A 22,201-nucleotide genomic window follows, 5' to 3' on the forward strand; every position below is an offset into this window, starting at 1 on the left:
AGATGAAATGTCAATCGAAAACAAAAAGCTTCATTAAGCCTAACTAAAACTTTATTTAGTTAGAACTTAAGTTAGAACTGTCAATATTGGTTCCTGAGGAACAGATGTTAGGTGGCACCAGGTCAGATGGGACTGTTCATCAGTCCAAAACTTCATAGCACACAAGCGTCATTAAAGCTTTATGTCCACAATTACCATGGTAGGCACCTTTTAAGTATAGCTAAGCTTAATGGGGCTTTCATTGCATATTCCTCCTTATGATTACAGAACAGTACTCTTGATTAACATGCTTCAAGATTGTGTACTCAAGACAATATTTTTGGTTCTCGGGTGATAGAACCACCAATTAGCGTTTCTCAACGAATTCAAAGCATGTGAATGGATCCTCCCATTTAATGAATGCAATTGAATTATTAAATATTTAGTTTATTTTTTATGATTTAAACAAATACTGTAAATCCAAGTTCCCTCTATTGAGTTACTACTAAGAGCATAGTGAAATGATCACAGCCAGATGTGTGTGTGTAAACTTTATTTGTTTTTCAGAGAGCATGACTTGTGCAGATAGGGAAGTGTTCCTATACAATTTAGATCCTGTTTTTCCTATGGCGTTTTTACAGTGGTACAGCTACGGGTCCAGTGGTGAACCAGTGACAGGCCATCCAGATTTACACATAAGCACTGGAATTTGCTACTTTCACTGGAAGAAAAAACCCAAGATGATGGCTGCTGCAAGCAATCATGCTAAAGATGTTCCTTTTTTTATTTTTGTGTAGTCTGCTCTTTTTATTTTCTTTAAAAAAAGTATAATGAATATGCTTAGGGCTACAACAATACACAATCAACGGTGTGCCATATTATGGGACTTTGATTAATACTCACAACATTTTAAATTATACACTGTTTATTCAGTACATGAAATGATAACTCTGAACCACTGTAACAGGGACATATATTCCCCTATTGCATTGGTAGTCATTGTGTAATATTGGAATTTTCTTCACTGTTCTGTTAGTTGTCAGTGGTGAGACAGTAAAGGTTTAGTTTTGAACACAACATAGGTAATACTTGATATAAGTGTAACATGGCAATTGTGCTCCTGGTTGCAGCATTATGATTGGCAGCACATGCACAGACATCAGCATATCGCAGTAATGTTTCACATCATCATCATCATCATCATCAACATCAACCAGAGCTGTGGGATCCTGTACCACACATCACAGTGTAAAGTGGAGAGACCCAAATGTCCATCTTGACCTGGTAATGGTCAGACAATATGACTAGAGGAAGAACAGAGCAAATCTTTCCGGTCTTGATGTTTTAAGATAACCTCGGTACGTTAAGTACACCATAACTCCAGTAAGTAGTATCACTAGTCCATATAGTCCTGTAGTGTTGCATCTCCAAAACACGGTACCTGCTTAGATGGGCAAACAAAAACTATTGCACAGGTAGTTCCCAAAAAAACCACGAGACAGTCGTGAAGCAAACCTGAACAATGACCCATATGTGACACCACCTGAATACTAGCAGTGCTTAGGGGAGTATGAGGGACCTTGGCCCCGCCCCTTCAGAATACTAGCAGTTGCTTAGGGGAGTATGAGGGACCATTGGCCCCGCCCCTTCTGAATACTAGCAGTGCTTAGGGGAGGATGAGGGACCCTTGGCCCAGCCCCTTCCCTGGCTGCTCAGTGACAACGTCTCTGTATCATCACTGCTGTGTCATTACCTCTATAAAAAAGAATGAGTTCAAAAAAGCTGCTCTATGGTTGATACACTATATCTACTGAAGAGCAACAGAACACCCGGACAATGGTGTACTCTACATTAGCTTTCATGTGTTATTATGTCTTTTCTCTAGGAGCTAAGAGCTGTGGTGTGTCGTCATGCTGTGTAGTGAAGGCGGTAGCTCAGTCCAGCCTTGCTGTAATCCACTGGAGAGGGAGGGGAAGGAAAAAGAGGGAGCAGAACGAGGAGTGGGAGGGGGAGCCGGATGAGGAGGAGCTCTTCTCGGTTGAGGGTGTATCTGTATTCCAGTGCAGGCTGAGTGTGGCTGACATTAGGGCCTGAGGTTGGGTGGGGGTGTTAGGAGCTACAGGAGGAATGTGGGGTTATCACTGACACCTTCCAGAAGGTCTATTTGACATGATGTACATGTTGTAGGCCGGTCTGGAAGGGCTCAACGTGGGGGGGCGGGCTCTCCGTTGGGGGGAGGCGGTCTACATGCTTTAGCCGTAGGGGGGGCCTGGGTGGGGTCAACATGTCGTGGGGGGCGGGGTTTCCATTGGGTGGAGGCGGTCTACATGCTGTAGCCGTAGGGGGTCTGCGTGGGGTAGACTGGGGCAGTGTATGCATAGCCTCCTGGATACCCTGGCTGGGAAGCCACCGGAGCAGCACCTGCCGTCAACATCAGCTGCTGACCTGTACACACACACACACACACACACGCGCGCACACGCATACACACGCACACAAAGTTACACTCAATTTAATCAATAACCCACAGCCGGCTTACTAGCACTGCATTCACTGCTCTAACTCATTGGATTTCCCCATAATCATAATTTCTTTAAAAGGCATGTTCTCTCCTCACAAGCACCAGCATCCCAAATAAAAAATAAAAAAAATCAGCCTGTCATTATCTAGTTGCTTAAATGATATAAGATTTGCCTATTTTCAGTTTCTGTGATTAAAAGAGCAATGTACACGTTGGAGAATTAAAGGTTGGGTATAAAAGCAAAGCCAAGATGTACCCCTCGTCCCCTCCTGCTTGGGGAGCGGACGAGGGGGACAGGCAGAAAGAAGAGCTTTCACAAGTTGAAAGCATCTTAGAAGTCATGCATTGAAGTCATCTTCTACTCACACTCACTCAAAGAGACTCATAGTTGTGGAGAGTGCATACATTTTCTTATTTTCCCTCTGGTCCCCCAATGGAATCAAACCCACTTTCCTGGTAGCTCCACACTCTTCTAACTGAACCACATTGGGACCAGTGTCATGGCCACAGACTATCAACAGGTAACCAGGGAAAAGGGACAGGAGCAAGTTGGGGATTTTAAACATCACATAGACACCATAACCAAACATACCAAAAACTATTGGAGGGGGTTCTGTGACTTCTTCCTCAGTCTTCCGTTGGCTTTCTGACTCCTCCAGTTTGTCCACCTGAGAACAGAGGCCAAACAGAGGTCAGAGAGAATTGGTGGGCAATCAATAATAAACCTGTATCATATTCTAAAAACTCCAGAGAGATATACTGGTGATATTCACTTTTGTCATGAAGAAAACTATGCACAATTTAATATGCTTTAGGCTAGTATCAATCTAGTAACTATTTCTACAGTGAGGATGCCTTAGAGAAGATGCCATGGCAAATTAGTGAGAAACTAGCTTTCCTTAGTGGTGAGGGAGCATCTGTAAACTACCCTAAAAGCAATGCTTGTGTACATTTATGAGGATTTCCTTGAGTATTTAATGACCATAAAGTTTGGTCCATGCCAAGATGCAGACACCACTTTTATTCAAACCTAGAAAATGCAAACATCCCAGTCCAGGAGCAAAACAGAAAAACCTAAATCACAACATTACATGCTCCTGTTACTCCTACATTTATTCTCATCTAGAGTGATTCAAAAGTATTTTTGCTTTTTTGGGCGCATGCATATTTCTTTAAGTTATGCAAGTGCTATATTTTGTTTGTAAATATTTCATGTTTCTAGCATTTCTATGCAGGCGATGCATCTCAAAAAGCCTGAATTGAACAAATCAGTCATGGTTTGTGATGTATAAGAGAAAAAGTTTAACTCAATGTAGAAAAATACAAATAAAAATCCCAAAAGTTATTCCACAAATGGCCCTCTCTAAATTGATTTGAGTAATATTATCAGTCGGTGGAGATGTGACTAAAACAAATGGAATAATAAATGTCATACCTCCAAAATAAAGCAGCCATGCAAAAAGATGTCTCCTCTGATGATTAAATCAACAAACATCTTTTGAAATTCTAATGAATGGTTTGCGTTCCAAATACTAGCCTATTCTCTATACAGTGTACTACTCTAATGGCTTGGATCCACTATAAGAGTGGGTTCACTGCCAGGTGATTTCTGTCCTCTGCTGATGTATTGTTCATGGCTGCTTCTCACCATCTGGTCTTGTGCTCTTTTACTGTCTCCTATCTGTGAAAGCTAAATGACAACACCCTTACATGCATTGTGTGAAGTAGCTGGCATTTATTCAGAGAAACAAAAAATGCCACTGCGAAAATTGTCGCCTAACAGTATCAAAACTACTGATGTAGAGGATTACAGTCCAGCCCCTTGTATCATGTAGCCGTGGTATCATGCATTTAGTATTTTTAAGAATCCTTCCTTCCTTGGGTCTTTCCTGTGTGTTATTGTCAACCAGGAGCAAGCAGTGTGGGGTTAGACATTAGAGACACTGTAGGGCGTCAGGTGACCAACCCTGGTCCTATTGGCTTTCTGTGTGCTGGCTTTTGATTCAGCTCTGCACTTACATGTTTCATTTAGTCTTCAACCAAGAAACACAAATGGCTTAATCAGGTAGGTTCATGCTGGGCTGAACCCTGCATGCTCTGTAGCTTCCCAGGACCAGGACTGGCCAGTCCTCCGTTAAGCATTCTCAGTCTACAGTAAGTCAATGTTCCTACATCAGAAACCTAAGGCCTATGTTAGAACAGACTCAACAAGTCAGAGAGAAAAAGGGAGCCAGAGACCGTCACCTTCTCCGCAACCTCATCAACCTGGAAGAGAACCCACATGGTGACCTCACATGTATTAGGGTCATAGGATATAGGAAGTGGTGTCATTAATAACGATAGTTCTAGAGGAATGTCAGTCTTCCCCACACAATGAGGGGCTACTCATTTAATTAGAAACAAAAAGTGAAAATAAAAAAGAATCAAGTTGGATCATTGTAAAATGTTGCTTTTTAAAAGAAGCATTTGAAAGCTTTTTCTAGCAGTGTTAGAGAAAAACCTTCCGCAACTTTCTTCTTCATTTGTATTGCCACAGTTATTTCTTCATCTCTGGACCCTGTCAGTTTTTTCAATACATACAGAAAGAATGTCAAGGACAATTGTCTTTCCGTCTCTGTCACAGAAGGGAAAAGAATCTGGGGAGAATAAGCCGCTCACATTAGGAGGAAAACATCCATTATTTAGCGCATAACAACCTCACCCACTGAGATCAACATTTGATGCGATTCCCAAACGGCACCCCATTTTGTATGAAAGTGCGCTCATTTTGACTCTGAGACATTGGGGAATGGGACGCCGTCTGAAGGCCAGCCTGTGCTTGCTGTGTCTGGGCCAGGACTTACTTTAGTGAGGTACTCCCTCATGACCTGGATGAAGTACGGCATGGCAAAGTCCATGATGTTGTGCCTCCAGGCCAGCTCCAGCACCACGTCAGGGTGCAGAAGGTCATAGGAGGCAAACAGACAAGCAGCGAAGCACTCCTTCCTGTCCTCCTCCAGGAACCATTGGAGCAGGGACTCGGCCAGCTCGGCGTCTTTAGACTCGGCAGCATACAGCATGGCATCCTGAAAAACACACCGAGTTAAACACAGCCACGCTCATCTCAGTGCGGCCTCACAGAGCCCATCGGGAGACAGGCCGACAGGGGGGAGGAGTGGGCCGGGTGGATGTATTGATTCAACCATGATGGAACATGTAGTCAGGCCTGACCCTGACACCAACAAATGCACTCACATGTGGCTGTAGTCAGAAAAGAGTGTAGGATAGGTACACATTAACACTTGGATTTTGTAGCAACAACTAATAAAATATTTACTTTGTATAACTTGTCCTTCTTGCAGAGTTCCACGCTCTGTCTCCATCGGTTGTTGCCTTTGTAGAGGTATGCTGCGATCCGTCTGAACTCAATCAGCTCATGCTTCTCCAGTCTCTGGGCCAGACCAATAGTGTCAAAGTTGTCATACGCATCGATAGACACCCTCAGGCCCTATGGACAACACAGACAGACACGTCATGTTCACTGGAGACCACAACACAATGCGCGCACACACACACACGCACGCGCCCACATGCATCCTTGTATTTCTATCCTTTATGGGACCAGAAACAAACAAAAAAGGTTTCCATAAAATGTATGTCTAAACTTAATCTAACCATAATACCTAACTGAGAAATCAACCCCAATTTTAGCACAAAGGTCAATATTAGTCTAACCTTAACCCCTAAGCCTGAAAGGGTCTTTATAAGAGCAGGTTATTTTGAACGACTTTCCTTGTGAGGACAAATTCAGCCAGTAAAAGGAATACACACACCTGGTAGTCCTCCTCCTCTGTGAGGAGGTTGTTGAGGGCTTCATTGACTCCCTTGTTATTGTGAATCTGCACTGACCTTAGGTAAGGCTTCACCAACTTCAACTGCTTCACCTGAAAACACACATCCGCACTGTGTTGCTACCAAATGTACCGTCTTGTATTGTCTGATTATTGTCAGCGAATTCATTTTCATCGATTACCTTGGCGAAGTAGGCGACGGCACGGCTGTGGTCTAACCGTGGAGACAGTATGGTCAGCAGGTCGTTCATTAGCAGGGGTTTGTAGTCAAGGTAAAAGGAAAGGGATTTGTAGTACAGCTCGACATTGGCCACCTGGAAACAATCATAAAAACACTGATGTTTCCTGTAGAGAAACTAAAGACAAGAAGGAGGCCATCTCCAGCGGTAGTTATCTCCAGGAGTGAGAGCTGATTAGGTTACGTTACCTTGGCGATGATGTCCTTGAACTGCACCTCCTTCCATGCGTCAGTAGGATGTGACATCATTGTGAGGACGGCATTGTCATACTCCTCGTATTTATCGTAGAGAAACACCAACTCCGCCCACAGATGGGACTGCTCCGCTGCTCGCAGCACCTTATTGGTCAGGAAAATGAGGTGAGCTTACATACAGTGCCTGGAAAAATGGAGCACCACCTGTCTGGAGTTCTGCATTCGACACTCAACATTATCACATCAACCAATACCTAATATTAGATTTGTGGACTGAGCCAAAGAAAAAATAACGTCCGCTAGGTCACTACACTTATTGATTAGTCTCTCAAGCCGTGGAGGAATTATGGTTCCCTCCTTCAAGTGGAAATGTCAAAACATCTGAATGAGGTTTAGTCTGGATTTTAACTAGGTAATTCTAAAACTTTACATTTATTTTTCCTCAACCATTGTCTGGCTGCATGAACACTGATTCTCCCTTTCATTGGACTGAGTTAACCTCGGGGAAAAATCCCCATTTCACCTGATTAGTACCTCACACACCTCAAAAATGGGGGCAAATACTTTTCATGCATTTTACACTTGACAGATGAGAAACACATTGCAACCACTTTTCTACATACGCACACAGACACGCACCTTTGGGATGTTGACACGGGACCAGAAGAGCTCCAGGTGTTCCCTCATCTTCTGGGGTTTGAACTTGGAGTAGAGGATGGCCAGCTCTGTGAACATGCCCATGTGAGCGCGCTCCAAACCCAACGCTGCCTCCAACAGGGCTATCAGCTCCTCATAATAACCTTGGTCCTGATTAACACACAGCAAAAGTTACCCAGAACACACAGGCACCAGCCGCCTCCCAACAGCTTCCCTTTTCCAGACACTAGGTGTAAGCAGGTGAATGATATCAGTATTTACCTGATAGTAACTGATGAGCTCCTCCAGTTCATCAGCGTGGATGACAATGTGAAGACCACAGATCTGAGCCAATCGAAACTCCTCACCATCCACACACGCAAAGCACACCTGAGTGAGGAGAGACGGGGCTCAGTCAGAATGTACGCACACAGCGCCATCTACCTGTTAAATGGAGCGCACCATCTGTCTGTTAAATGTGCAGCAGAATGTGGGTAACAATGTTCAGATGCACCTCCTTCCAGGTCCGTGTGCTGTTGGCTTTTCTGGCGCTGTCCACGGCAGCCTGGTACTCTCTCAGGTGAACCAGCGTGGACGCCAGGCGGGCGAAGTTGGACACATTATTATAAAGCAGCTTGGCAGCATCATACATCTCCTCTTCATAACACCTATCTCCCACCTGAATGAGGAGAAAAGGGAAGAGCAGGAAAGAGGGATGAAGAGAGAGAATTGCAATGTTGCATTGTGTCTGTATTTTCCCAGCGTACACAGGAGAGACTTTACCTGTTGTATATGGGCATTGTTAGGGCCACTGACAAACTCCTCTAGTTCAGCCAGCCTGCCTGTTTTAGCCAGCGCAAAGATGAGCTCTGTCTCCACATAGGATTCCCGGGCCTTCTTACGAGCCATCTGAAGGAACTTCACTAGGTCCTCCCAGTTATCTACAACACACACACACCTTTATGTTAATACACAACTTAGGCCACGCCCGCTGCTGCCTTTCCAGATCCATTCCAGCGGACGCCCTGTTTCTCTGGTCCCTTGGTATTCCTCACAGTCTAAGACAGCGTGTTTTCTCACTGTTCTTGCTGGCAGCGCTGACCACCTCCATGTAGGCTGATGGGTCATCCGCTTTGATGTACGAGTCGATGGCCTCTTTCACCAGGTCTCTGTGGAGCTGGGCCCGGGCCAACTGACTCCACACCGCTGCCTCGTTACAGCGCTCGGCAAACTCATAGGCTCGGTCCAGGTTATGGATGTGTTCTATGAGAACCTGCAAAGACGTGTGCTCAGAACCAATATGCTGTATCACTGAGTAACAGGTACAACCTAACCATTTTTGGAATAAACGTACAACTATGAAACAGACAGACAACAAACGGCTTGTGGACGCATGGAAATGAGGACGGTACCAGCATGAGCCTAATAGTTGCATCATCTTGCAACTGCGGTGTACCTGAATGGCGGAGGTGTTGACGTCAAACTTCTTGAAGATGGCGAAGGCCTCCTCAAAGAGCTCGTTGCTGATGGCGATGTTAGCGATGTCTGGGGCGTCATAGTTGTCCAGGCGGTTGATGTACTCCATCACACGGGTTCGGTCTGCCTTGATGGCCGTCAGGATCAGCAGGTTCTGGAGATTTCTGGGGAAGGAACAGACAAGATTCACATAGAAACTAGATGAGAATAAAGAGATGTATTAGAAGAACAGCAGCATAGCACCTTGCACCCTCTGCTGGCTGGCCTCTGAAGATGGGATGGTTGGTCCTGGTTAATCCCTACATCGGAGATTAGATGCTGCTGGAAATGGTCTTTGAGGGCCAGTAGGGGGCATCATTTCCTCTGGCCTAAAGAGATCTCAATGTCCTGGCTACATTTCCAATCTGGCCCTGAATATCTAATCCCCAGATTCCAAATTATTCATCCCCTTTCCCCCTTTTTAACTATTCCCCAAGCTGTTGATGTAAATGAAAATTTTACATACTTACCAGGTGAAATATTAGAGTTATACACCTAAACAGTGGGGTCAAGTAAAGTGTGTGTACGTGCATGCTGACTGACCGGTGTTCACTGAAGACGGAGTTGTCCAGCACGATCTTCTCCAATAGTTCAATAAGCTCATTGGGCAGGTCAGCTGTCATAAAAGCCTTGACTGTCACAGACACCTCCTCTGGGTCCTGGGTCTCCGAAAGAGCTGTTTGCACTACCTGTGAAATACAGAGAGAAAGGTCAGACCAGTGGTAAATGAACAAACCCCAGGTCAGACTAGTGGCAAATGAACAAACCCCAGGTCAGACCAGTGGCAAATGAACAAACCCCAGGTCAGACCAGTTGCAAATGAACAAACCCCAGGTCAGACCACCGGCAAATGAACAAACCCCAGGTCAGACCACTTGCAAGGAGACACACAAACCAACATACTATAATTAAGAGGGCATTCTACTGACCTGGTCGATGAGCTGGCGTCTATAAGGGTTGTTCTCCTCTAGAACGGTGGCCCATAGTTCTGGGTCTTTTCGTCGGACCAGGTAGCGGGCCTCACTCTTGAACAGTGAGTTTTCATTGCACACCTACAACAGAAGACAATGGAAGGAAATTAGTGTATCATGATGTAATCTGGCCTGGGCTGTGTGTGTGGAAGTGTGCGCCCACATCTGGGCAAGAGCACGTGTTCAGACCTTGATAAGGTCGAGGTCACACTGGCCCCTCTCGTAGGCTACGCAGGCTAGGTGAGGGTCTCTCTTTTCACAGTACTTCCCCACTACAGCGCTGTCATAAAAGGGGTTCTCCTTCAGGAAGCGCTCCGGGGTGTTGTTGCTGTCAATGTAGATCTTAGCCAAGGCATTGTGGGTAGCCGGCTCCTCACAGCCCTCGTGGATACGAGACTCCAGCCACGGCAACAACAGCTTCAGTCTGGGACGGACAGACGGACAGACACACACACACACACACACCAAAATGTCTTTACAACAATCTTTTGACACTTGTCTCACAGGGGGATCGTTGGTTGCCATTTTGAGGCAGGAAGACGGCAGAAGAAAAGGCCATGTTGACGTGTCTGTACCTGTTCCTCTTCTCCACCTCAGCCACCAGCTCATCAGTGGAGAACTGGCCTCTCACCACCAAGATGAGGTTCTTTATGACGTCCTCAGAACAGTCCACGTCCAGCAGTCCTCCGATCACCACAGGCAGACGACTGGGGTTCACCTACACACACATGAAGTACAGCAGCATTCCTCTAGCTTAGTGTTCCTGGTAATACCAACGATATGATCACATGCTGTCTTTGTCACCTTCTACGCCCCCACGGCCAGGCGAATGCCTCTCACCTTCTGAACGTAGATCTCAATGTACTTCTGTAGAGTGTTCCGGTACAGATACAAGACCAGGTCATGGACAAAGTCAAAGCGGTCACACACAATGATCAGAGGCAGCTGGTCAGTCAGTTTAGCCTCCTGATGGGAGAATCAGAAACAATGCAGAACTATCAATAGCTACACTTTTATTAGGATTCTGTTTGCATAAGAAACCCCAAAACAACTGCTGAAGATAATTGATAATTGAGACTAGTTCTCACAGGTTTACAACTGAAAAGTGGAGAACTTGGGTTGTGTTTTTTAGGGTTCCTCAACCATCACTGTTCCTGGTACCTTGAGGAAGTTCTTGACTCGGTCTGGGTCGTAACAGTTGCTCTCTCTGCAGATGCGCTCCACCTCCTTAATCTGTCCTGTCTTGCAGGCTGCCTGGATGTATTTAAAATGGACGTCAGGGTCCTGGCTGAAGTTTACGATGGAGCCAAGGAAGTAAAACAGACCTGGGAGAGGAAGAACATATTTGAAAATGATTCCTAGTGTCACCATGAATGCCACATTACATTTACTTAAGGGGTTTAATGTAGGTTATGACAAAGAGTCAGGGAAGGGACGGGGACAGGTAGTTCTCCGGAACTAACGTCCGGAACGATCAATCATTATTTCGGAAATCCCTTTTCACATCAACATTTGTCAAAAAGTGCTTTTGCAGATTCCCAGCCTGAAACCCCAAAATTGCAAGCAACAACAAGAAACTATGAACAGGCTATAAGCTGACATCTGAAAACATAGAACAAAAACGTACCCTCATAGCTCTTAAAGGACTCAAAGAGCTCCACAAGGGTGTTGGTTCCCAGCTGCTCGTGGTATTTAGATGCCACCTGGACACACAGCTGCAGGTTCTGTCGGATGTTGGCAGATAACATGGCCCGGAGACACTCTACAGAGTCCTCAACTGACAGGGAGCCAAAGAAGTTAACCAGCCACTGCAGGGAGAGAGGAGAGGGTTAACACACACCAAGTTGTTAAGACATTTCAGGACAAACCTTTTTCACAAACCTCTAACCATAAACCAAACCCCTACCCAACAAAATGTCACCAAAATGAACCCCATGTCAACACACCTACAGGAACATATGAGGTCTTTACTGACATTTTCAACCTGTCACTGGCCCAGGCGGTTTTCCCCACATCCTTCAACACTGCAACCATTGCGCCAGTGCTGAAACAGTCAACTAGCCTGAATGACTTCTGACCTCTTGCACTCACCCCCACAATCATGAAGTGCTTTGAAACACTAGATCCCTACCAGTCTGCCTACCGGTCTAACAGGTCTACAGATGACGCCATCTCCACGGCTTTACACTCTGCCTTGACCCACCTGGACAAAACCAACACCTATGAGAATGCTATTCATAGCCTTTAGCTCACCATTAAACACAGTCATCTCCTCTAGGCTGGTCAACAAACTCCATGACCTAGAGATCAGCCCCTCTCTCTGCAACTGGACATTGGACTTCCAAACCAACAGACCCAAGTCTGTCAGGTTAGACACCTTCACCTCCACCCTGATCCTGAACACTAGTGTTCCACAAGGCTGCGTGCAGAGCCCCCCTCCTGTACTCCCTCTTCACCCACAACTGCGTTCCTGTACACAGTTCCAACACTATCGTCAAGTTCGCAGATGACACCTTGGTGGTCGGCCTGATCAGTGACAGTGACGAACCAGCCTACAGGGAGGAGGTCAAGTGCCTTGCAGCATGGTGCACTGGCAATAACCTGGCCCTCAATGCAAAGAAGACAAAGGAGCTCATTGTGGATTACAGGAAGTCACGGTTGCAGTCAGACCCCAGTTCTCATCAATGGCACTGAGGTGGAGCGTGTGTCCAGCTTCAAATTCCTGGGTGTCCACAACTCAGAGGACCTCTCCTGGACCCTCAACACCTCAGCCCTGGTCAAAAAGGTGCGGCAACGCCTGTACTTTTTAAGGAGGCCGAAATAAGGCCTGTCTGTCTTCCAAGATCCTTGTTAACTTTTACTGCTGTACTATCGAGAGCATTCTGACTAATTGCGCCACAGTGTGGTTTGGTGGTTGCGCCGTTACCGACAGGAAGGCCCAGCAACGGGTTGTGAAACCCACCCAGCACATCACGGGTACCCAGCTTCCAGCCATCATAGACCTCCAGTGCAAGCATTGTCTGCACCGGGCAAGCGGGATCATCAGGGACTCGCCACATCCATCCCACAAACGGTTTGCCCTCCTTCCATCAGGCACGTGGTACAGGTCTCTTTGTTCCCACACCAGCAGGCTCAGGAACAGTTTCTAACTCAGCACTAACCATACCCACCCTTTCGATTTTCCTCGACTGCACATTCAGAATGCCACTGAGAATTGCCACTTTATCCCACATTGACATACATTATACTTAATACTTGTAAACTTTCTGCCCTCCTCTATTTGCCTCCGTGGCACGTTTAAAACTGCCATATGTAATGCATTTATTCCACATCTATACACTCCACTTGTACATACATATATTTAATATTTTCTGCCCTCTTTCATTTGCACTTCTGGTAAAACGTAAACTGCATTTCGTCGAACAGTACATGTTCAATCACAATAAAGGTGAATCCAGTCTAATCCAGTACCTCTGGGTTGAGCAGGTGTGTGTGAACCACAGTCCGTTTGATGTCGTACAGGTCGGTGTAGTGTTCCAGAGCTCTCTGCAGCAGGCCGGCCTTCTCACACAGCTGGGCGACATGGGCACGGTCATAGTGACTAAACATCTGGTTGCCCAGGATGGCATCGGCCACCTGGTTACAGGACACAGCACAACTGATTTTATAAAAAACAACAACACAAAATGTACATTATGAAAAAATGACATTCATTAGTCTTGGCTAATGGTGTGTGTGTGTGTACCTGGGGGGCATGAATGAGGTTCATCTCCAGTAGACGTGTCTGTAAGTGTCCTTCAGTTGGCTGGTTGTTCTTCAGAGCATCCAATAGGAATGAGGTACACTGCTGGATCAGACTGCCCTCCATGAACACATCCACTATCTACACCAATCAGGAGAAAGCAATAGGACATCAGCAGCCAACCAATCATAAGAGACAACGTGGTAAGCAGGAGTTTTCAATCAAATATGTTTAAGTCCTGTATCGTCTCCGCTCTGGTGTTTGAAAAAGGAATAAAAGACAATGAATATGGGCGTAAATGGGTATGAAATTACAGCGGTGAATCCCTATTAACATTTATAAAGTGATAAAAACAAATTAAGTAAGCTGTTGAACACATTTGACTAAATTATGCAGAACTTTTAAAATGTGACAAAATAATTTTCCCCACTGACAAAACAAAAGCAGACTCAAAAGGTTTGAAAACTCTTCTGCAGCTGGACAGAACGGAGTGTCCTTGATGAAAGGCACCATTGGAAGCGCAAATCCTAAACTCAGATGGATTCTTAAAAACCCAAGAACACTTTTTTTTTTACGTAGCTTGGTTTTGGCTGGCTAGTAACCACCGATCAGGCAACGTCACATTAGAGGAAACATGACTGAACGGTCAGCAAGCAGTGAGACAGCAACATCACTTTCCTCTGTGCGGTCATTTGCCAGACCGTCCTCCACAAGCACATTTTTAAAGGAAGTAGCACAGGCGTCTTAACTGCGGCCATTCAAACATCACCCAAGTATCCGTCGAGAGACTAGGTATTACCTGGTTAATGTTGGCCAGGGGCTCCTCATCTGCAACCAGCATCTGTGCAAACTGTAGACCCTGTTCTGGACTGACCCGCATCACATTTCTCAACAGAAACACCCAGTCTGGAGTGTAGCCCACCTAGACCGGGAGAGGAGACAACACCATTACCTGATGACACAAAACAACCAAGCTACTCCAGTCAGACATGGCAACATAACAGCAGTCTAAATAAATAATCATCAACATGACAGACTGACTGCCCAATTCACAAGGATCCCATTCCAACTGTATTCATAAGGACGCAATGAAAATGTTGCAACCTCAGAGTGCACCCTCCAAACAGCCTTTCCACTGACACGGGGCAATAAATCCCTGGTGAGGATCAGCGTACTACATAGGCAACAGGGCGCTTTTACATTACATTCAGATGAGACATACAAGAGATTTCCATCCAGTCAGGAAGGGAAGGGTACCTTCTTGGCATAAAGCACAATCTTCTGGAACTGGCCTGTCTCAGCGAAGCACTGGATCACCTTGTTGGGTACGTTGGCCCTGAGGTAGACACTAAGGGCTAGAGTAGGATCTACTGCCTTTACCAGGTCACCAAGCTCCTCAGAACACTCCAGCTACACACACACACACACACACACACACACAGACACACACAGACACTAAATATACTGCATTTCTTTGGGTGAGCACTGCATCAAACCTGCCCAGTCCCTCTTACCTTGTCCTCTTTGAGCCACTTCTCCAGCAGCTGCTTGCGGCCCTGTGCTAGGACAGGCCTGCACAGCTCCAGAGACTCAAACTTGTTGAGCTGGCCTTGGTCCAGTAGGATGCCAAAGTATTGTAGCAACGGAGAGGCCTGGCCCGGCTGGGCCGGCACGCTCTGGAACTTACGGATGGTCTCGGCCGTACGCAGGATTCCCTGGAGGGATGGGGAGAGCACCGGTCAGGGTTACTGTGTGTACCAGGCTCAGGAGGACTCATTAAAGACCGCACTGGCCTCATGTCACCATCAAGATGACCAGGTTCTCCGGATATCCTGCTTGAAGTTTTCAATATTTTCTGCTTTGTCCTTCCAGTCCCAGTATTCCAACCAGGATATTGGGAGATTTTGCACCCGTCCTGACCCAAACCCAGTCCAAAGCTTCCTCTCCCCTGGTGTTTGACCTCACCTTGGGCGTAGATGCAGCAACCTTGGCTGCCTCTGAGTAGGAGCCCTGGGAGAAGAGCGTGTTGAACTTTCTGGCAAACAGCTCCTCTGCCCCAGCCAGGTTGGAGCGCACAGCCATCCTCAGGCCGAGGTCTGGGTTCTGTAGCACGTTGGTGGCGTAGTTCACAATGTTCTCCTCCTCCACACACACCGACAACACCTGAGGCAGCGTGCGGAATATCCATGGATCAATTCAATAAATCATCAAGGCTTCTTGTGAAGACTTGCAATAAATAAAAAATAAGCGATATATAAGTTATAGCTGTGCGTGTGCGCATGTTTTCACAGGTACACAACACAACGTCACTAAATATCTGGCGTTTGTGGTATACATCCATCTAAGTTCTCAGGGGTCTGAGACCAGTTCTGACCTGTCCCTTCTTGTTAACCCCGATGATGCCGGAGGTGGGTTCATGGGGGGCGGTGACAAAGATGGTCTCTGCGCTGATGCGGTTCATGTAGATACACACCCCTGACTCGAGGTCATACAGGTGGATGTAGCCATACTTGGTGATCAAGTAGATCACACCGTGCTTGGTTCCAATCTGAGGACAGAGAATAAAGGGCGTACAGATTACACCACTAACCTTAGCAGTGTACAACACAAATGTCTTATTAACACTGTTGACGTGTTTTGTGTGTCAAAAAAGTGTTGAGAGGTAAGTATGAGATGAACAAAGCAGTCCATAAGTATTTGGACAGTGACATGTTGTATTTTGGCCCTGTACTCCAGCACAGTGGATTTGAAAACAATGACTAAAGGTAACAGCCCTTTCTATACACAGTCCCCCCATTTCAGGGGACCCAAAGTAATTTGAAAAATATGACCAGCCTTTAATAACGGCATCCTATGTATTACTTGCCTGTGACACCTTTGCGTTTGATAACTGCCTGAAGTCTGTAACCCATTAACATCAACAGATGATGGTTCCTAAACGTCACCAGATGATGGATAATAAATGTCAACAGATGATGGGTAATAAACGTCACCAGATGATGGGTCCTAAACATCACCAGATGATGGGTCCTAAACATCACCAGATGATGGGTCCTAAACGTCACCAGATGATGGGTAATAAACCTCACCAGATGATGGGTAATAAACCTCACCAGATGATGGGTAATAAACATCAACAGATGATGGGTAATAAACATCACCAGATGATGGGTCCTAAACGTCACCAGACGATGGGTCCTAAACGTCACCAGACGATGGGTCCTAAACGTCACCAGACGATGGGTCCTAAACGTCACCAGATGATGGGTCCTAAACGTCACCAGATGATGGGTAATAAACGTCACCAGATGATGGGTAATAAATGTCACCAGATGATGGGTCCTAAACGTCACCAGATGATGGGTCCTAAACGTCACCAGATGATGGGTAATAAATGTCACCAGATGATGGGTCCTAAACGTCACCAGATGATGGGTAATAAATGTCACCAGATGATGGGTCTTCCCTGGGGATGCTCTGCCAGTCCTGTATAGCAGCCATCTTCACTACCTGTTTGTTTCAGTCATTTTTGTTATCAATCTTGTTTTCAGCAAGTGAAAAGCATCCTCTAGATTCGGGTTGGGTGATTGACTTGGCCAGTTAAGAACAACTCCTTGGTTGCTTTAACAGAATGTTTGGGGTCACTGTCCTGCTGCAAGGTGAAGTGCCGCCCATTGACCTGGGGCATTTGGTTTAATCCGCCCAATGACCTGGGGCATTTGGTTTAATCTGCCCAATGACCTGGGGCATTTGGTTTTATCAGAGCAGTCGAGATGTTTCTGTTCATTTAGAGTTCAAATGTTTGGCGTCAGCAGTGACATCAATGATGACAGGTCAACCAATTCCAGTGGCAGCCATACATCCCCAAACCTCACAGACACATTGGTATGACAGTTCCATTGTTTCCCTCCATGTTTTTCCTCCATGCTTTCCTCTTGCAATCACTCTAGCACATACTGATCATACAGCATGTTTTTCTAAAACTCTGCAGCCTTTTTGGTATTTTTTAGGCTATCCAGCCTGTTTTGGGGCTAACTAAGGTTTTTGAATCTTGCAGTCCAGCCTCTGTAGGCCTCCCCTAGTCTTCTGCAGATGGTAGTGGCTGACCTCCCTGCCTGCCTCCTGGAGAGGGTTCCTCATCGGTTGGACAGTGGTCTCTTATTTCCTTCACTAGGTGAAGAAATATTTGGCCATCAACTGTAGAGGTCCTTCCTGGTCTACCCAGTCATTTGCCACTGCAGAGCTAACCAGGGCTTTCTTTCTTCTTGTTAATGTACCAAACAGTTGATTTTGGCATGACTTATGTTTTGGCTATGTCTCAGATATTTCTTTGTCCTTGTGTGGCCAAACACCAGCAACCAACCCCAAATGAAAAAAAGCTTGTCCACGCTCTAACAATTGCTAACAGACAGAACTGCCTCATAAAAACAAGTTGTCAGTTGTCAAAACACTGTACTTTTAGTCCCCTTAAATGTGGGGGACTATGTACATAACGTGCTGTTATTTCCAAATGGTTAATTCGATATGGAGGACAAACTAATTAAAGCTGACAGTTGTACTTTAACCCCATCATCGGCAAATACTTATGGACCACACTTTAGGTTTCTGTAAAGAGAACAGGAAACTTAACAGGAACATTAACATCTTCAGTTGTATCAGTTCAATGTACAAAAAGGGACAAACTCCCAGCAGACTCATGCCAGCTCTACAAATATGCGGCCTTGATCCATTATTTCAGGCATTAATAAAGGCAGTAGTTCCCAGGGGCTGTGTAGGAGGAGCCTTACCTGCATGGCAACGGGGAAGTCTGTCTGAGCCTCAGGAGGGAAGAACACATCAACAGCCTTCTTGGTAAATGGCTGGTTCCCTGTAGCCGGCTGACCCACCTCTATGATGTGTAGCTAGAACACAACACGGCCACACAGGTCAACCTACGGAGCCCGCAGGTCAACCTACTGACCACTCATCTGGTATCGTCATCAGAAGATTCAACAACAATTGTCCTGCTGTTTAAAGAAACACTTGAGATAGTGGCTATGAAGCCAATCTAATCTGAGTGGACTAGTTTGCGCACCAATTAACTAACTGCCGGCCAGTTTTGCAAACATCATTGTATCTGTGTTGAGGAGAGAAATGGGCCTTAGATGACCTTAACTTTCCCACGTCCGTCCTTTCTCATGAAGAACAGCAATAGATTATTCATCCAAAGAAGATGTCTCTTCAATACTAGACTGACCAAAAGGAAATTCACTGGGAAACAGTCTGGGCCGGCCTGCTCTTTGAGAACAGATTGTTCCTTGAATTTCCGGAAATTGCCATTAACATTAGAATGCGCTCACAGGGGGCATTGCGGTCCAGTATGGAACCCTGCCTCCATCCTCACCTTTCCCCCAGCCTGGCTGCGCACAGCGAAACAGAACAGAGTGGAGGGTTTGGTGTTGCCCTCCACCTTAAACTCCCCAAAGGCCGCCGCATGGCCCTCAATGGGCTGGGACACCTTCCTGTCCACAGAGTACAGCTGCATGGCCCCCACCACACGGTTTTGCTGCAGGACAGAGGAGGAGGAATGTCATTACCATCTGAACACGCAGGGCCACAGACTAACGTACCGCGCTTGTGGAACACAAACACCAACTGACTGCGTACGTCTAACCTGCACGCGTACTTTGAAGCCGAGCGCTGTGTAGCATTATGGAGACACACAACGCGGACAAGTTGGAGTACCTGTGCCGAGATCCCTATGAGCAGGAGCCACTTCTGCTGCTCATCCGTTCGGTAGTTTATGATCTGGCATCCAGCCAGACTGGCGTGCCGGTCAAACACTTTCACAGGCTGCGAATCCCCCTCCATGCTCCAATGGTAGACGGAGCCTTCAGTCACCAAGGCGACGGTGTTGACCGAGATCCACTTCCAGAACATGACTTCCTCTGTCATGGTGTGGGCCTTCATTTTACTCTTCATCTCAATGTTGAAGATCTGCAGGCACTTAGCAGCTGAGAGTAGAGGCAGGGTGAGAGAAAAGACAGTGAGACACCACATGCCTTGAACCTGAGTTAGGGTAATGCTAAACTGCAGCTAATGATCAACTAATTCCTTTTCTAAATATCCAGCCGGACGTGTGATTGGTGTGAGCCATCTTTTTAAATTCCCAGAAAACAAGCAGAACTTGAAGGGAAGTGGGATTAGGGGGGAGATTGATTAGGGGTTGGTTTGATGAGCTATGAAATTCTATGGTCTTTGCAGTAACCAGATCTCAACCCAATTGAACACCTATGGGAGACTTTCGACCAACGTGTCAGAGAGCATTCTTCACCACCATCATCAAAACACCAAATGAGGGAATGTCTTTTGGAAGAATGGTGTCCCAGCCCTCCAGTAGAGCCCCTGATACTAGCTAAATCTACTGTATGCCAAGGCACATTAAAGCAGTTCTATTGGCTCATGGTGGCCCAATACCTTACTGAGACACTATGTTTTTCCCTTTAATTCATCAACTGTCTGTGTGTTGGTGTCAAGGGTGGGAAGACTCAAATCATTTTCAGAACTGGAATTTAAGCTCCCCAAATGTTTTGGAATATGATAAAACATTACATTTACCCCACTTTGTTAAGAAAGTGATGTAATTACAAACCAATATTTACTCACTTGTTTAGAATTATGACACTTCTGTATTTCAAATTGGAAGGAACTTTCAAAAAATAAATAACATATGTTCTCCTAAATCCTATCAATCAGGAAGGGGGTCATAATATTCTGTAGCTTAAAACACTTCCATTTAAAAACCTTTACATTATTTATTTAAGCAGATGATCTTATCCAGAACATATTTTACAGTAGTGAAATAAAAAAAAAAAAAAATGCTTTTTATTACAATTGCATTTCATAGCTACCAGTTCTAGCAAACTTGAATTCTCTCCTGTTTTTCTTGTAACCCCATTTTCCTATCTAAGTGATGATCAGTGTGAGTGAGGAATGAAAGTGCTTTCACAGAGACCACCACATGTGGGTGAAGAAGTCTGACATACCTGGTATGCTGTAGAAACATAACAAAAAATGGAAACAAATACCAAGCACGCATTCACATGCAGTACATAGCTCCTAGGATGTATATAATCTGTGTCTGTATCCACAAAGTCTCAGTGGAAAAATTGGTCATAAGTGCTCAGTCATTTTACTGTTATTAGAATAAACACAATCAGTAAAGCTTTATTCATCAAATTCAAGTCTCCAAATATTTGACAGGTGGTGTCCGAACAGGTTAGGAGTTAACAGAATTTCTTTAATACACAAAATGCAATGAGTTGTTGATTCCTGCAACATGGACAGACAATGTTAAAAAACAACCACATTAACAACCATACTAATCCCAAACTAATTGCCAAAATAGGCATATCTCTGAGCTTTTGACTGTGGGTCTAACTTACATGCCAAATAACTTGTAGGCTAACATTTACAACAGTAATATTTAACAGTAATATATGTAACAGTAAAATTTAAACAACATCACAGTAGGATTCACATTATTGAGAACATCGCAATTGGTTTAAAAAAAAAAGGCTTTCCATGCCAACATATTAGTCAAAGTAAAAAATATTTTCAAAGAGTGTTTGGATCTAATATTTTATCATTGCAAAATGCTTAATGTAGGTTACAGTCACATTAACCATGGTTGTCTGAAGCGTGCTATAAAGTTCACAGCTGGCGATGCCTTATCCCCATTGGTTATCTCCTATCAAATGTCCATGAGCAACATACTGTACTAGTGTGTTTTCTGAGAGGATTTGTGGAAACAGACCCTGGTGACGCAACTACATCCACCAGTCCCATGGGGAAACCGAACGAAACGCTCTGCCAGTCAAAGTCAGGGGACTTGACATGTACATTTACAATGTGAGAATCAAAAGCTTCTCGTTCTGTCCTCAAAACAGACTAAATTATTGAAGGTTACAGATCGGAAAGGAGGGGGAACTTTTAATAGAGGGGAATGTTGACCACAGAAAACAGACAGATGGATAGACAGACAGACAGACATACGACCAAAAACACAGTGACAGACACAGACATACAGACAGACAGGAACTCACCGTCTAAAAGAAGGTGAGAAGACAGAAAGCAAGGGAAAGAAAGCCAAGAGTCAGTCGGAGAAAAAGATGTGATAAAGCAGGGAAAGGCAGACTTCAGAGAGACAGGGAACACTCACCCTCTGTTAGATGACAGAAAGCAAGGACAAGAGAGCCACGAGTTTGGGGGTAGAGAGAGATGTGCAGAGCTTTAAGAGGACGCTCTAGAGGTAAGGCAGAACGACACTAACATGACGGCTAATGTGCTTGCATTATGGCTCTAAGTGCTAGATGCAGTGAGGGATAATCTATTTACATGACCAATTCAGTACATTTAGGTAATATTTCTGAGTGCGCCGGCTATATTTATAGCATGGGAGGAAACAGTGCAATACAGCACACATACACCCAGCACTGCTTTTGACAGCTATTTTAAAGCTGGAGCCGCATAAATAGCAATCCTGTGTCAATACACTCAAAAGATCTGAATCTATTGGTCGTTAGAGATCACATG

The 22,201-nt window shown here is 45.3% G+C and overlaps 1 protein-coding gene across 4 annotated transcripts in view; it reads right to left on the bottom strand.

The window, feature by feature from the left end:
- Positions 1–517: 517 nt before the first annotated feature.
- The window catches only part of cltcl1 (clathrin, heavy chain-like 1), a 30,545-nt gene continuing 8,861 nt past the window's right edge, over positions 518–22,201 (bottom strand). Inside the window, exons 3-34 of one of the 4 annotated variants that reach the window (XM_010876484.4) lie at positions 21,712–21,714; positions 19,352–19,620; positions 19,011–19,172; positions 18,415–18,528; positions 16,002–16,175; positions 15,593–15,790; positions 15,142–15,342; positions 14,885–15,037; positions 14,427–14,549; positions 13,631–13,768; positions 13,357–13,521; positions 11,513–11,693; positions 11,047–11,210; positions 10,726–10,851; positions 10,461–10,603; positions 10,075–10,309; positions 9,844–9,966; positions 9,458–9,603; positions 8,856–9,039; positions 8,480–8,672; positions 8,183–8,340; positions 7,914–8,078; positions 7,682–7,789; positions 7,403–7,570; positions 6,758–6,907; positions 6,513–6,644; positions 6,313–6,423; positions 5,817–5,987; positions 5,344–5,565; positions 4,739–4,765; positions 3,093–3,168; positions 518–2,424 (exon numbers count right to left, since the gene is read on the bottom strand). In XM_010876484.4, the coding sequence (XP_010874786.2) occupies positions 2,303–2,424; positions 3,093–3,168; positions 4,739–4,765; positions 5,344–5,565; positions 5,817–5,987; positions 6,313–6,423; positions 6,513–6,644; positions 6,758–6,907; positions 7,403–7,570; positions 7,682–7,789; positions 7,914–8,078; positions 8,183–8,340; positions 8,480–8,672; positions 8,856–9,039; positions 9,458–9,603; positions 9,844–9,966; positions 10,075–10,309; positions 10,461–10,603; positions 10,726–10,851; positions 11,047–11,210; positions 11,513–11,693; positions 13,357–13,521; positions 13,631–13,768; positions 14,427–14,549; positions 14,885–15,037; positions 15,142–15,342; positions 15,593–15,790; positions 16,002–16,175; positions 18,415–18,528; positions 19,011–19,172; positions 19,352–19,620; positions 21,712–21,714 (4,805 nt within the window). In that variant the 3' untranslated portion in view covers positions 518–2,302. The remainder of the gene's footprint in view (positions 2,425–3,092; positions 3,169–4,738; positions 4,766–5,343; positions 5,566–5,816; positions 5,988–6,312; positions 6,424–6,512; positions 6,645–6,757; positions 6,908–7,402; positions 7,571–7,681; positions 7,790–7,913; positions 8,079–8,182; positions 8,341–8,479; positions 8,673–8,855; positions 9,040–9,457; positions 9,604–9,843; positions 9,967–10,074; positions 10,310–10,460; positions 10,604–10,725; positions 10,852–11,046; positions 11,211–11,512; positions 11,694–13,356; positions 13,522–13,630; positions 13,769–14,426; positions 14,550–14,884; positions 15,038–15,141; positions 15,343–15,592; positions 15,791–16,001; positions 16,176–18,414; positions 18,529–19,010; positions 19,173–19,351; positions 19,621–21,711; positions 21,715–22,201) is intronic. The other 3 variants (XM_010876485.4, XM_010876486.4, XM_010876487.4) reach the window with 3 other exon arrangements.

Source organism: Esox lucius, chromosome 13 (assembly GCF_011004845.1).
Source record: "Esox lucius isolate fEsoLuc1 chromosome 13, fEsoLuc1.pri, whole genome shotgun sequence".
NCBI classification, from domain to species: domain Eukaryota; kingdom Metazoa; phylum Chordata; class Actinopteri; order Esociformes; family Esocidae; genus Esox; species Esox lucius.